We start from the raw sequence: 15,128 nt of genomic DNA on the forward strand, positions 1-15,128 counted from the left end.
TAACTTTGGTCGAATTTGTTGTTGCGATACTAAACTTTCATGAGGACCTATTACCTACCTAGACTATTTAATACCGTATTTTTTACCCCCTGAACTATTTAATAGTGTATTTTAAAGGTATATGTGTGTCCACGTGGACACATTACTATTTACAATTTTGCATTATTTTTTATGTCCACGTGGACAAATATATATGTTTAAAATACGGTATTAAATAGTCTAGGTAGGTAATAGGTCCTCATGAAAGTTTAGTATCGCAACAGCAAATCCGACCAAAGTTGAGATATTTTTCAGATCCTTATCCCAACTTTATACTTTGTCTTCTTAATTGTATGCATCGCAAGAGATATATATATTATAGTTTAATAAACTACACATCATATTTATTAATTTCTTAATTATTAATGGACGTAATTTTTATTAAAATCACACTTATTTTGAGATGGATCAAAAGATCAAACTATATATATCTCCAAAACATTCATGTTGATATATAATGGTAGGGTACTGGAAACTGGAAAGACTGTAATACTTGGAATAGAGATGCATGGCACACCGTTAAGCATTAATCCTTATGAGTTAGCGGCTGGAAAAACTATCACAGGATCCATGTTTGGTGGTGTCAAAGCTAAAGTTGACATTCCCTTATTTGCTAATCAATATTTGAATAAATGTAAGTTAATTTCCTTGTACTTTTTGTTATTTTATTACACCTTTTCAATTCAATGATTCTAAATTTAGTTTATCATTGTGAATATTATATACTAAAAAGGTCTAACGAACCTAGCTACCACATATATAATTCCAAAAGGTTCATGACACTTTTTGGTCTCTCAATTATTGATAAACTCTGATTTAATCCTTGTCATGACATTTAATCGATTAAGAATATCTAACCTTTTTGAATTAATTGAATGTGCATTTTATCTGCTTGCCGTTTGTGAATATTCACATAAGTTTATTTTAATTACCAATTGTTTCATCAATTAAGTTTCAATGTGTTATATATGTTACGATGGTATTGTAGTCGTCATGTATATAAGGATTAAATTTAGAATTTACTAACGAGGGGCCAAAAGTATTATTAATCCTATGTCAAATTAATTTATAAGTAGTTGATGCTTTGTTTTTTGGCATATTGGGCAGGATTTGAACTTGGAGGGATTCATAACACATGAAGGTAACTTTGAAGATATTAACAAAGCATTTGACTTACTTGAAGCTGGCAAAACGCTGCGTTGTATCATTTGGATGGGCAAATAATCCTGTTAATTTAACCTTTCTATCTTGTGTGCTTTGGGATATTTAGTAAATTGATGTTCTACTTATTGCTATTATTTAATTTACTAAAAAGGAGCTAAATACTTTTGTATCTATCTCGTTTCATTTCAGAGATTTGAATCTGGAAAAAAAGTATCTTTAATTTAATTCTAGTTCTATGAATGAGAGTTATGCTTGTTTGGATGGTTGTTACCTTTTTCTAGCATATTGAATTCTCACTAATAAAATTAAGTTCAAATAGTCAATCAACTGATTTACTGTGATTCTCAACAATAATATACTTGGGGATCGTTTGATATGAGGGATAAACAATAATAATTCAGAGATAAATGAATGATTATTTTATCATGTGCATGATTAGGAATATTAATTAGTCTCAAATTATTTATCTCACTATTTATACTATAATATATAATGAGATAAATTATCTTATATATGATGAGATATCGTAACTTATTAAATAATGTTATTTATTTTATCTTTCATACCAAATAACTCCCTATTTCATATTTTATAAAAAAAAAAATCACTTTTCTTTCTTTTAAAAATATGAAATTCACTTTAACATATTAGGTGCACTTTATTTTATTATGGCAAGTCACATGAACCTCCCCTACGCCTCACACGCAGCTGTTGAATTTTCTATATTTTCTACAAAGATTCTAAATCTTTTATAAAATATAAAACTCCCACGATCAAACCTCATACTTATTTCTTTTAGTTGCCTATAGTACTTTTGAATATGTAAATTTAAATTATAAAATATTGTGTTGAACTTATTCGATTGAACTTTAAAAATTAGTTAAATGACTTTCGAGAAACGAACTAACAATTGATTTAAAATATTTTACCGAATTCTTATTTATTGAAGAAGTTGGATTAGAGAAGATCACAAAAAAGTCATGGGCTCAAATTTTGCATCACAAACAGCAGGAAAACCCATAAGATGCAAAGGTTTTCTCTTTCTCAACATTAATTACATCCAATTTGGTACCTAATTAATCTGTAATTAATATATTGTCTAATTGTATGTTTCTTTAATTAAACAGCTGCAGTATGCAGAAAAGCAGGGGAACCTCTGATCATTGAAGAAATTGAGGTTGCTCCTCCCAGTTCTTGGGAGGTTAGGATTAAGATTCTTTGCACATCCCTCTGTCAGTCTGATCTTAGTTTCTGGAAATTATCAACTGTAAGTCCACTTTGAAAAAAGCAAATTATTTTTAATTAGACTAATTAATCTCTATGTTCTTCATAATTTATTGTTAATTAACTTCCTCAGGGACCAGCTTCTGCTTTCCCTAGAATTCTTGGTCATGAAGCAGCTGGGTAATTTTCTTCCTCTATCAACAAATGACTCCAAGCTTCTAATTATAGTCAAACTTGTCAATCACATTGTCGTTTGTTTGGATATTTTTTGTTTCCTATAATGGAATATTGTTGTAAAGAATATATGATATAATCAACCTAAATCTACTTAAACAATCTAAAGGTTTGGCTGGTCTGAAAGTAATCCTCGTAGAAAAGCGAATAGAAAAGATAGCCTATGAAAACTAATTAACCCCATATTCTATGTGTGTCAGTTGACTTTGATTAGACCAAACCGCCCAAGAGAAGAACGTGCCTTGTGTTAAAGAATGACAAAAAGTCTCACATTGATGGCTACCGAGATATGTGGACTCATTATAAAGCTTGGACAATCTTCTTTCCTTTGAACTAGCTTTTGGAGTGTGAGTTAGGCTCAAGACCTAATTTAACATGGTATCAGAGCAGAGCAAAAAATGTCCACGCACAAGATGCTAAGCACTGGGCGTGATGTGGAGTGTTAAAGAATAATGAGATGGGTGAACTATTTATAAGGCTTAAGCAATCTTCCTCCCTTTGAACTAGTTTTTGGGGTGTGAGTTAGGCCCAAGAACTAATTTAGCACCTTGTTTAACGATTTTCTGATAGTTGGTGCATATGAAGATTAATTTATTTATTTTCTATGGTTCAGTGTGGTGGAAAGTGTAGGGGAAAATGTAGAGGAAGTGAAAACAGGGGACATAGTGGTGCCAGTATTTAAAAGTAACTGTGGAGAATGCAGAGATTGCAAGTCCCAAAAAGGGAATGGTTGTTCTAAATTTTCAGTTGAATATCCATGTGGGATGCCAAGGGATGGAAGCAGCAGATTCAAAGATAAAAATGGAGAAAATTTGCATCATACACTCAGGGTATCCAGCTTCTCTGAGTATACTGTTGTGGATGTCACACATGTAGTGAAGATGAGCCCTGATTTTCCCATTGATAAAGCTTCTTTACTTTCTTGTGGAGTTTCTACAGGTTCGTTTTATTGTTTCTTTAAAATGTTTGATGTGTGTGTCAAATCCTTCAAAGTAGGTAACTTTGGAAGATCTGATACAAATACAATAACATTTTTAAAGAATCCAAGTAACATAAGGTTCATTATGGGGAAAACTCTTACTACTAGTAACATTTTTTTTAAAGTGCTCGAATCCAAGATTTTCATACATTTTGTCATATCCATGAGTTATTTTTTCTCAGTTGTATCTATATGTTATTGGTTTTTATCCAAAGATTCTGGGAAATCAACTTTCTACATGTTATGTTTAAAATCATAAGATAGAAGGATATTTTGGTACATTCTACACATCTTTAGGGTAAGATCACATGATTCAGAAGTCTTCTTTACTTTCTTAAACTGTGTGTCAAGTCAAAAAATAAACAAATTGAAACGATAGAGTACCTCTATTCACTAACGTGCTTAGGAGTTTCAAATGTATTATGTCGTCATAATTTTAAATTGAAAAAACCGCGATTTCATAAATAAAAATCATCCTTCATAATTTGTTATTAGCAGGACTGGGAGCGGCATGGAAGGTTGCAGAAGTTGAAGAAGGTTCAACTGTGGCAATATTTGGTCTTGGAGCTGTGGGACTAGCGGTAACTATATTAGAATAGTTTAATAGACATCTCTACTTGTTCGATTTCACATCTCGAGCCATACAAAGTTTCAATCAGACACTTCAACTCAATTAATACACATGTTATAATGTGTAACAGGTTGCGGAAGGAGCAAGGTTACGTGGAGCTTCAAAAATTATAGGTGTTGATTTAAATCCTGAAAAATTTGAAATTGGTACGTATTATATTACTTGCTTAATCATATATACTTCATATATCCCACATATAAAACTAAAATAAGAAAATAAAAGAAGAGATTATTAATTGTTATTGAAAGGGATTTCAAATGTATGTATTATAATGATCAGGGAAGAAGTTTGGAGTAACAGATTTTATTAACCCTACAACTTGTGGTGAGAAATCCACTAGCCAGGTTTGTTTAATTATATATTTATATATTCAATAAGTAATTGATTTACGAATTAATTTGTATTATTCAATAATTAATTGATTAATTGTGACAGGTAATAAAAGAGATGACTGATGATGGAGCTGACTATTGCTTTGAGTGTATTGGATTGACCTCCTTAATGCAAGATGCTTTTACTAGTTCTCGCAAGGTTTAATTTTCTTCAAACTTTTCGGCTTCACAAAAATTATTTGTCGCTTCAAATTATCTCTCGTGTTTTCTAAAATAGTTATCTAAAATTATTTATCATTTTAAAAGTTTGAACAAAAGTCATTATTGATCTTTTTTTCATTTTACCCTTAGTAATAGTTTTTGAAGACTACAAACACATCAATTAAGAGAAGATGACACAGATAGTGTAAATATCAAATGAAGAGAGATTATATCTTAAGATATAAATAAGGATAATAAAGTCGAAACCCTTCTTAATTACGTACTATATTTTATGTGCTTTACTTACCTACATATAAATTGATACTTGAGAACACACACAAAAGTTTTTTCAAAATTTGAGCGAAAAGTGTTTAATAAGAACAGTTTATCATGTATTCAAGTGAGAATATACCGTATTTCAAGCATTTAAATGAAATATGTACGTCTACAATATTGTAGGATACTGGAAAAACTATATTACTTGGAATTGAGATGCATGGTACACCATTAAGCATTAGCCCTCTTGAGCTGGTGGCTGCTGGAAAAACTATCACAGGATCCATGTTTGGTGGTGTCAAAGCTAAAGTTGACATTCCCATCTTTGCTAATCAATATTTGAATAATGTAAGTTTCCTTAATTATGATTGGGCTGGGAGGCCCCAAGTAGACGATCAACATTGGATGTCACTTATGAAACTTGTTTTTTATACTTTACCATGGAAGTTATTTTCTTAGAAAAGATATTTTCTAAAATATTCTAACTAATAAAATTAACATGGAAAATTGAAAAATATTAGTATAAGGTAATATTTTATTCCATACTAGATACACCCTATGACATGTGATGCTTTTGTTTTTTGGTATGTTGGGCAGGAATTGAACTTGGATGGATTCATAACGCATGAAGTAAGCTTTGAGGATATTAACAAAGCATTTGACTTACTTGAAGCAAGGAAATCACTGCGTTGTATAATTTGGATGGACAAATGATACATGCCATCCTCTTTTTATATATATATAAACTCTTTATATACTGCAAGGGAAAATTAATAATGTATTCATGGGATATTTTACTGTCCAATTACTGAATATTTGTATCAAAACTCATTTTCTGATTTATGAAGATTCATTACTTATACACTAGTCATACATTCCTTAACAAATGTTACAAATCCTCGGACTAATTAGAAGTTTTTATTTCTCAACATTATAGAGAATTAAACTCTATAGGAATTGAACTTCAATTAAATTGTTGATATGATTAAAGGTTTGTCCCATGGAGTAAGCGATAGTCAAAAGTTCAATGGGTAAATTTCCTAATTTCTTGAACGAGGGAACAATAGACCCAGTTTTAAATAGAGTCGGATTGAATGATTTACAACAATGTCTTATTTTTAAGTCACCATTTGAATTGTATTTTTTTTATTTTAAAAAGTTGTGTAAATATAGTGTTTGAAAAATAACCTTTTTAGACAACATTAGACTAGAATATTCTATAATATTTGTTCATATATTATTCAGTTTTACAGTAACAATATCAAGAGACTATTGGTCAATGTTTGCAATAATTTACTTTTTTCATAATTGTTTTAATTTTCAAATCGTGATTTAAAAAATTCATAAGTTACTAGCGCGAGAGAGAAAAGGTCATCTACTAAACAGATTTCAGACGAGACAAATTAGGCTGATTTGCTGTGCCCACTCACAGCCCAATAACGACAGAGACTTCAAGGCCCATGGGCTTCACCTCGAGATGTGAGCCTTTTCAAACGGCAGATCAGATGCTTCCCCATTTTCTCTCGCCATCGCTCCCATAGACTCAATACTGACGAACTGAACATTCTACCAGAAAACCTACCTTAGCTATTGTCTTGGTCTAAGTTTAGCCCATCGGCCGCCGTCGCAGCTGAGTTCAGCCATGACCGCAGTCGAAACCTCAAATGTTGCATCCTTATCTGAGGTAAATAGCAACTACTACTCCAATTTTCATCTTTCGATTTGGTTTGCGTTTTCTTATTATAATTGATTATCTTTGTTCGTAATTTGTTTTTTGAAATACTTGTGATGTATTTGTATTCATTATGATGTTTTGAATCTGGCAAAAAAGAGGATCGCACGAGCTCGATCTTCAATTTGGCTTTAGTTTTGTGAATGAGAATTTATTTATTTATTATTGAATAAAGGCGTCAGTTTTGGAGAAAGAAAATAGGAGAAATATAAGGAAGATGTTATTCTCCAGTATTGTGATTTTACTAGGAGTAGTTCTGATTTATAAGAATTTCATTATGTTGAGAATTGCTTGAGTCGTTTCTTATCTGTTAATGAGATTTTGATTTACGCGAGCAGTTGATGGAACTTGAAAGGTGTAAGGAGTTAAAGATCTGTGTGTAACCAATTTGTTTGAGCATATTGTAAGTTAAATTTCCATAATAAAGTTGTGTTTACTTTTGCTTTGAATTTCTTCACCAAAGGATAATTCTGATCAGAAGTGATTGAATTACTATTGAAGTCAATCCTGAAGTAAAGCATTAGTGAATACATAGGATTGTGCTTAAACTAAGTAATGAACAACCTTATCAGCTCCTGCTTCCTGCTGCGGGGCGTCTAGCTTGCTCTGGTTGGGTTAAGAGGTACACATTGCTTGGTAATATGTATCCTCTACTGCCAGGATGTTGGACCTTAAATAGGACAACAAGGAGAACTGAAGCATACTAGAGAAGAGTCCTACTAACAAAAAGCAAAAGGACCCATCTTTATCCACATGTTTTCTCTCTTTTCCATCTTTTAATTTAGATTCGTAAAATGTGATCCTTCTCGCATGGTTCCCTCAATGGCTCACCCTACAAAGTGCACACCTTTTTGAAATTGCTTGCTCCTCGCGTCATTGTTTTGTTGGAGCGGCTCTTTGCATTGATCATCAGGTAGAGAAATGTGTACTAACATCTTTTTTTCACCTAGTTGGGAGCTTCTATTTCTTTAACTCTTCCATATTGACATGAGGATTTAATGCTATAATCACGTCGTTGACTTTCTTATCTAAAAATTTCAGCGCATTATACTAGTCTTTGGATTACTATTTTGCATTGAGTTTTTCTTTGCCTTTGATAGAGTTTTTTTCCTACAAATGACAAATTTTGCCCTATTCATGGATTTGCAGCAATACTTACTGAAAGACCACGAAGAGAAATCCCCCATGACTGCAAAACCGGTGGAAGAAACTGAGGTTAAGGCCCCTTCAGCTGCTCCAGCTGAAGAAGTTATTTCCAAAACTGAGGAGACTCCAGTGGTTGAGAGCATCAAAATTGCCCCTGCACCTGAGGAAAGCAGTGAAGCTGTAACTGAATCAGCTGAAGCCTCTCCTCCTGTGGAGGCTTCCAGTGAGGAAAGCAGTGAAAGTACTGAAGATGAGACCTCAGGAGATCAGGAGTCTGCTGTTGAAACCCCTGAGATTAAGGTTAGATTAAGTTAACCATCAATCTGGACTCCATCTTACTAGCCAATAGCATATGCATTGACTGTCTTCTGTTGTTTATATTATGATTGGCAATCAGCTTGAGACAGCACCTGCTGACTTCCGCTTTCCTACTACAAATCAGACGAGGCACTGCTTTACAAGATATGTTGAGTATCATCGGTCAGTATTCACAGCTATTTACAATCTATTCCTCTTTTCTGTTTCTTTCTGTGTATTATTTTAATCAAATAAGAAAATCTCGCTTACATATCACTGGTTTGTCTTTCAGGTGCACAGCTGCAAAGGGTGAAGGTGCACCTGAGTGTGACAAGTTTGCCAAGTACTACCGATCCCTTTGCCCTGGTGAATGGGTATGTTTGTTTTAAAGTTTTAGACCATATTTATATGATTTTGCTAGTATGCTAAGTAATCTTGATTTCCATGTTTTACTAAGCTTTTGGCAAACGTGGGATATATTACATTGTGGACATACACTAATGAGACGGAATTCATGTTTAGTATTGGATGGATAGATTCAAGAATAATATGGGTTTGAGCCTATGAATTTGAAATTGATAGAAATTATTATCACTGGGGTCGTTTGGCTAATGAACAAGTACTATTGGAATTGTAATGCAGAGGATCATATGATTTTTTAGTGCAAAATACATTACTTTTAAATGCTCGCTTCATCGTAGTAAAATTAGATAATATATGGTGTATAAGTAGAAAGTGTGTTTAGTTTTAAACTGAATAAAATTGTTTACAGTCATATCCTTGGCCTTTTTAATAGTTTGTGTAGCAAATGGATAATGTTACAAGATCCAGTCAGATATACTTACCTAACATGAGTACAAATTTAAATTTCAAAATTAAAAAGAAAATATTGAAAAGGATAATGTTTACAGAAGATTGAGCAGCAAACAACTACACTCTCTATCTCTCGTTGATGCAATAAATTTTAGGAAAAGGATTGACATCAGTGTAAGCTGAAGTTCTGTAAATTAACGGCAGAGCCACTACAAACATGCGAAAGCGAAGTAATACTCCTAGTTAATAGAAGGAGGGCATGGTAAAGTTGATTGATGCTAGGTTGGTAGCGAGGGAGGGAGTTGACAAAATAAGGAAAAACACGAGAGACAATTGACTTATGCTAAAATTGAGCAAAAGAGATGTCTATCGTGAATTAGAGACAACAAAACAAGTGAATCTGGGGAATAAAGGAGAGCATGATTGACACTTGTTACAGACTGTTGGCAAAATCCAAATTGGGAGGGGGTCGAAAGGAAGGAGGAAGCAGTTATAGACCTGCTCACATTATCTCTGTATAGAGGAAGATGGATACTCTTCTATCTTTGATATCAAAGGGAGCCAAGCAGTGCCAATAGCTGGGCGCATGATTGGAGATGACACTCTTGGAGAAAATTTCATATAGCATGAAATGGGAACCTACATCCATTGGCATTTGAGTTTACTCTTACAATCTTTTTGTTTAAACTGTAGGAAAGGACTAGGACTTGTGGTTTTGAAATCCCTATGGCCATCCAAAGAGGCCCAATATGTCATCCTAGTTAAAAATGTTAGGAGGCAGTCAGGTAATATGGCAGCAAAATGACATCCTAACCACAGCCACACAATATTACTTGAAGAAGATGCTTTTGTCTCGATCAAATATACATTCTGGAAGCTAGTGGTGAAGAGTGGGAATTAAATGATGTTAGCAGTGGTTTCTGGTGTTTATTATGGCTGGGGCATTGTTGTCAGCAATTGATAGTCATGAAATTACTAGTAGAACTGCCCCCAAGGCCTAGCTCAAGTGGCAAAAGGTGGAGGTTTTGTGGCTTAGGTCGCAGGTTCAAGCCCCACACCATGCAAAGCAAAGCCCGGTATTTAAGTGGAGAAGGGTAGAGGGGCGGGCCCATTATCCACCGAGTTTAGAAGGCTGTGATTGGTCCAAAGGGTGGGTCACAGACGGATTTCTCGGTTATCAAAAAAAAAAAAACTACTAGTAGAACTTGATCTGTCTTGGTTGCTAGTTCGTTTAATGGTTCAACTGCTCAGGGGTAGCAGAGTAGTGAAACAGTATATGATTGTTCCGATCTAGACACACAATGAAGCAGTATTTGGTTGGTTGTTTCCACAACTTTTTCACAAAGGAATCATCTACTACATAATGATAATCCCTTCTTCTGTATACCATCTTGTGGTAAACAAGCACCTTTAGTTGCCACTTGTAAGTGAAGTTAGCAATTTATGTATCCTCCGGGGTAGTGATTGTGGTGGGCATGGCTGAAATGTGCAGTATTGAAAAGTTTACAGCTACGATCTAAAGTACAAATCCAATCAGAGCCAGGATCAAATGTTTGAGTGTGGACTAGTAAGGACTAGCCAAAAGAAAAACCAGCTGTGTATGTGTGTTTTCCAGGAGACCAAATCAGTTCTTAATAGACTGTTTTAATGGTTAACATGTGATATCTTCGTAACTCGTTAACTTTCTGGTGGTGATTACTTTTTTATTACATGCCGTTAACACTTTCATGTGTTCTTCGTTGCTTTTGATTATGACTGCAGGTTGACAGATGGAATGAGCAGAGAGAGAATGGAACCTTCCCTGGACCATTATAAATTGCAGTACCCAAATTGTTCTCGTCCTTGCTGCATCTGAATTCTCAAATGAATGGGAGCTCCATTTTTGTTATTAATAAAATTTGGCGTGCTTATTGGATCTAGCTCAAGCCTTCAATGAGTTTGCCGTTACAACAAAGTTATTTTGGATCATCACTTCAGTTATCCTCTTCCTAAATACAATTTTATGCATCGATTTCATGTAGTTTATCAGTGATGAATCATCTAGTGGGGAACCTGTTGACATTTTTATAAATGATGTGAACTGATCATTACACAAATAATGCTTATTTTCCTCTATTTAGCTCCGTCCACGGGGCATCTGCAGCCACGTAGCTCATACCAAGTATTTGCTCATCGGGTTTATAGTCATGGTCTTCCTGGTTATACGAATAAGTTTATTGTTTCAATGTTTAACCAACGAATGAAATCTGCATTTCTGAACGTGAAGTATGCTCGAATCAGTGTTAAGCTTTTTTACAATTACTACAGTTATCACCATTAGTACATGCACTCAGTGCTGCTCCCTCGTGATTTTAGAGAACTCATGAGAATCATTGCGTAAGTACCCTCGACATGATTAGACTTCGTGTATTTCCTTGACGTTTGAGTAGGAGTAGAGAGGATAACAGTACCTCACCAAACGATGTAAACTTACAATAGTTAATTGATTATTGGGTGAGAATGCATGTTAATGAGTCATGTTAAGTATTAAAAGTTTGTGCAAATACATATCATGCATATATCAACTTGGTATAAACACTGGGTATGAGTAAGTTTTACTTGGGATAATTCCCTTGGCAAATAACTGATTGCCCCTGAGCTTTGCCTCTATGGGCAGCAATCTTGGTTTATGCAACACCTTAGTCCGCCAAGTCTTCAAACATTTGGGAATTAGCAAGAACCAGAAAATTCTTAGTGGGTATCCAAAATGATCAAGAATTACCAGGATAGTATCACCAGAGGAACACGTAACTAGCAGAAAAACATGATGAAATTGGGGATACGGTGTGATGACACAGGTTAAAGTAAATGTCATAATTAGACTGAACACACAGAATAGACAACCAAATTGGAGTGCAAACAGAAGGAACTCGAGATACCAGAACGGCAGGACTTAATGAAGGCGTCCCATTTCTGAATTCAAAACTAATTAGAATCAGGGACAGCAATTGAAGCAAGAAGGTGCAGGATAAAGTTTCTCACAAAGATAGTTGCCACTCATTATTTTCAAATTTACTGACGAAGAGGGAGAGAGACGACCATCATCTCTATCCAGGTATGATCATAGCTTCATTCATTCGTTGAACCTTGAGAATCACCATTAGCATTGAGGTCTATGAATACAAGCTCAATGTCATTTGCAAACAGAGTTAAACCCTGCCACATCCTTAATTTTACATCAATCTTCCTAAAGGGCACCAAGTATTCTTGAATGGAACCCTGAAGGGCTCTGTGAGTTCAATCTGTTGAACGTGGACCCTCCGTTATAGAACAGAAAGAGAGTGGTATAGAGATCCACTAAGTATGCTCATACTAGAGGACATCGTGGGTTAAATCTATAAAATCCAAGAGATCTTCTAAAAGCCAACTCAAACATAGTCTCCCATAACAGCCTGAATAAGATCTTGCTAAGTTCCACTCCAGAGGTAATTCCTTACCTCTGAGTCGAAGCTACTCTGCACTATTTTTTGCAGATAACATCAAATAACATAGTTAACTCAGGAGGAGCGGTTTGCGCGTCCGACCTAGTTGAAGAAGAGCTACTAAAGGAAAGGAAAATAATCAAGGAACCATAAGCTATCTCACCCCTAAACTCAATTCCACCAAATCCTTCCTTTTAAGCTACAAGTCTCAGCAACAGTCCAATGAACTCATAGTAACATGACAGAGGAAGCAGTAAATGCTAACCAATCTTATGGAGCAAGATATTGAAATAAAAAATCCAAAGATGATGATACAAAATAAATTTCCAGTACCTAACATTCATCAAGATCTACTTATCTATATCCTCGTCTCGGAAACAACCAAGATGAAAGAACTTCCTAGTTGCAGTTGCAGAATTCTTTCCATCAAGACTACAGAGTGACAAAGCAGGAACAACCCTATCCCCTCAACTAGCCAAATGTACATTGGACTTGTGCTCGCAGAGAATCCTTGAAATTCTTAAAAACAAACCAGTAAAATACAGTAGCATTTATCAAAAATCGTTGTATGCATTACAATGGCATTTTAGACAACCTCCATTACTCCAACACTTATTATTACTGTTAAGTGTCTTCACGAAAGTATTTTTTTCCGAATTCCTCCCTCAAGTAAAGAACACTATCTTCTAAGAAACTCTACTGTTCTAGAAGCAGATTAAAAATCTTCAAAGTCTAAGAAACTGATGTGAGGAGGAAAGAACTACATCCAACTAAAGTATTGGTTGAGAGGCTGAGAAAATAGCTACATCCAACTGCTCTAACGGTGTTCTTTTCTGACATCCCTAGTCATACAAGGAAACCAATATGTTTGTGGCCATATTGCACAGAAAGATGCATGGAATTCAACCTTGATAAAACTTCTATACATAAGCTGATCCAAGAAGGAAGTTCACTCAAAGCTAATTCATATATCCTCACATACCAACATAAATGACAGCATCAAACTAGAAGCCCTTGAGTAACACCAACTATGATTCTGTTAACCCATGAATCAGCAAACTTAACAGGCAAACATTCAAATGCTAAATAAGCAGCTGTAATTACTAGAGAGTGAGACAAATATGGTTTATATCCAAATAGCAAATCACACATAACAAGCTCCAAAATATGCTACTTGTAAAGACAATGAGCTGAAACTACACAAAATGAGAAATTAACAGAACTACAAGCAGAAACAAACCTAAAAAGGAAGTTTGCCTTAAAATAGTTTACTCTTTCTAGATATCAATCCCAGAAGCATTCATAGCTTTGCGCATTAGCTCCCCCTGCTCAGCAATTAGATTCACCCTCCTCAAGCACAAGCCAGCCTCAGCTACCTGCAAGGATGTCGACTTTTTCTTAATCTCATCCAATTTCTCAATGCTAAGCAACCCAGAAAACTCTTCAAGCCACTTCTCCAGAGCAGCAACACTTCCCCCACACGATGTCAAATTCAAATTAGGTGTAACCTCCACAGTCCTCTCCACCTCCGCACTCAGTTTCTCCTCCTTCACTACATCCAAAACCCCATTATCTTCACCTCCACTGTTGCTTCGTCCCTTACTTGCAGTTACATTCTCCACTTTAACAACTTCAACTGGAACTTTGTCAGTTTTCTCTTTACCCCAAACCTTTTGAGACAATTCATAGGCTTTTTGCTCGTGGGGCTTGGAGAAAGTCCTTTCCTTTCCCTTCTTCTCTTTCCCAGCATTGTTTTCATACTTCTTCTTCAATCTCCTAATCTTGTCTTGCAACTGGGCCTTAGACACATCTACGTGCAAAGACTTTTTGATGAATTCATGAAATGCACTCAAATCCGCAACTGGGTCGGCTTTTTTCTTCGACCTGTAATCAGTCATGCCCTTCAGGATAGCAATTTCGTCATCTTCACTCCACAATCTCTGAAACAGCTGCCTTTTCACGTCATCAGTGGGCGTTTTCGACACTGGAGTTTCAATCTGTTTCTCTGGTTTCTTCTTAGACCTCTTCGATTCCTTAGCTTCACCGTCATCCACCGGGCGTTTAGCTCCGACAACGGCAGTGGACTTCTTCGGAGAAGTGAGTTTTGCAGTAGCATCTGCTTTGGATTTAGGTTTCTTCTCAACGATAGGCGCAGCTTTTTTCGGCTCATCCATGGGTTTGGAAGCTATGGGTTTAACAACCGGGTTTGGTTTCTGTGTTTCGGGATCCGGTTCGGACTCGGAATCAGATTCCTCTTCAGTAGAAGAAGAAGAATCATCCTGAGGTTGTGGCTTCTTTGGAGCGGAAACTGGTGGTTTTTTCGGGGGTTGCTCTTGTTCAGGTTCCGATTCCGATTCTGATTCTGATCCCGATCCCGATCCCGATCCCGATTCAGTATCCGCGTTTCCCGGCGAAGAAACTTCCATCTCCTCACCGGATTCTTCTTCTTCTTCTTTCTCGGGACGATTCTTAGCCATTGGAGAGTGTAAGCGATTAGGGCAAAAGAGTGTAGCTGCCTCCCTCTTTTCTATTTTTTCTTTTAAATCAAGTTCAAGTATAAAGATGGTGATAAATTAAAAGTTAAATAATTAATAAGTGG

At 35.4% G+C, this 15,128-nt stretch overlaps 4 protein-coding genes across 4 annotated transcripts in view; 3 read left to right on the plus strand and 1 right to left on the minus strand.

The window, feature by feature from the left end:
* LOC102583366 (alcohol dehydrogenase-like 1) overlaps nucleotides 1-1,376 on the plus strand; it is a 10,328-nt gene extending 8,952 nt beyond the window's left edge. Inside the window, exon 10 of the mRNA XM_006363223.2 lies at nucleotides 1,147-1,376. Within this exon, the coding sequence (XP_006363285.2) occupies nucleotides 1,147-1,263 (117 nt within the window). The 3' untranslated portion in view covers nucleotides 1,264-1,376. The remainder of the gene's footprint in view (nucleotides 1-1,146) is intronic.
* A 793-nt stretch (nucleotides 1,377-2,169) lies between these two features.
* On the plus strand, nucleotides 2,170-5,872 carry LOC102583926 (alcohol dehydrogenase-like 1). Its single transcript, XM_006363224.2, has 10 exons — nucleotides 2,170-2,235; nucleotides 2,331-2,470; nucleotides 2,561-2,607; nucleotides 3,275-3,600; nucleotides 4,139-4,221; nucleotides 4,342-4,417; nucleotides 4,551-4,615; nucleotides 4,707-4,802; nucleotides 5,264-5,428; nucleotides 5,678-5,872. The coding sequence occupies exons 1-10, from the start codon at nucleotides 2,184-2,186 to the stop codon at nucleotides 5,792-5,794; spliced, it is 1,167 nt and encodes a 388-aa protein (XP_006363286.1). The 5' UTR covers nucleotides 2,170-2,183; the 3' UTR covers nucleotides 5,795-5,872.
* A 694-nt stretch (nucleotides 5,873-6,566) lies between these two features.
* LOC102584243 (cytochrome c oxidase subunit 6b-1-like) lies at nucleotides 6,567-11,210 on the plus strand. The gene is made up of 5 exons (XM_006363225.2): nucleotides 6,567-6,764; nucleotides 7,962-8,258; nucleotides 8,356-8,438; nucleotides 8,548-8,629; nucleotides 10,830-11,210. The coding sequence occupies exons 1-5, from the start codon at nucleotides 6,723-6,725 to the stop codon at nucleotides 10,881-10,883; spliced, it is 558 nt and encodes a 185-aa protein (XP_006363287.1). The 5' UTR covers nucleotides 6,567-6,722; the 3' UTR covers nucleotides 10,884-11,210.
* A 2,393-nt stretch (nucleotides 11,211-13,603) lies between these two features.
* Nucleotides 13,604-15,092, minus strand: LOC102584580 (mediator-associated protein 1-like). The gene has a single exon (XM_006363226.2). The coding sequence runs from the start codon at nucleotides 15,004-15,006 to the stop codon at nucleotides 13,807-13,809; it is 1,200 nt and encodes a 399-aa protein (XP_006363288.1). The 5' UTR covers nucleotides 15,007-15,092; the 3' UTR covers nucleotides 13,604-13,806.
* Nucleotides 15,093-15,128: the final 36 nt, after the last annotated feature.

Source organism: Solanum tuberosum, unplaced genomic scaffold (assembly GCF_000226075.1).
Source record: "Solanum tuberosum cultivar DM 1-3 516 R44 unplaced genomic scaffold, SolTub_3.0 scf00404, whole genome shotgun sequence".
NCBI classification, from domain to species: domain Eukaryota; kingdom Viridiplantae; phylum Streptophyta; class Magnoliopsida; order Solanales; family Solanaceae; genus Solanum; species Solanum tuberosum.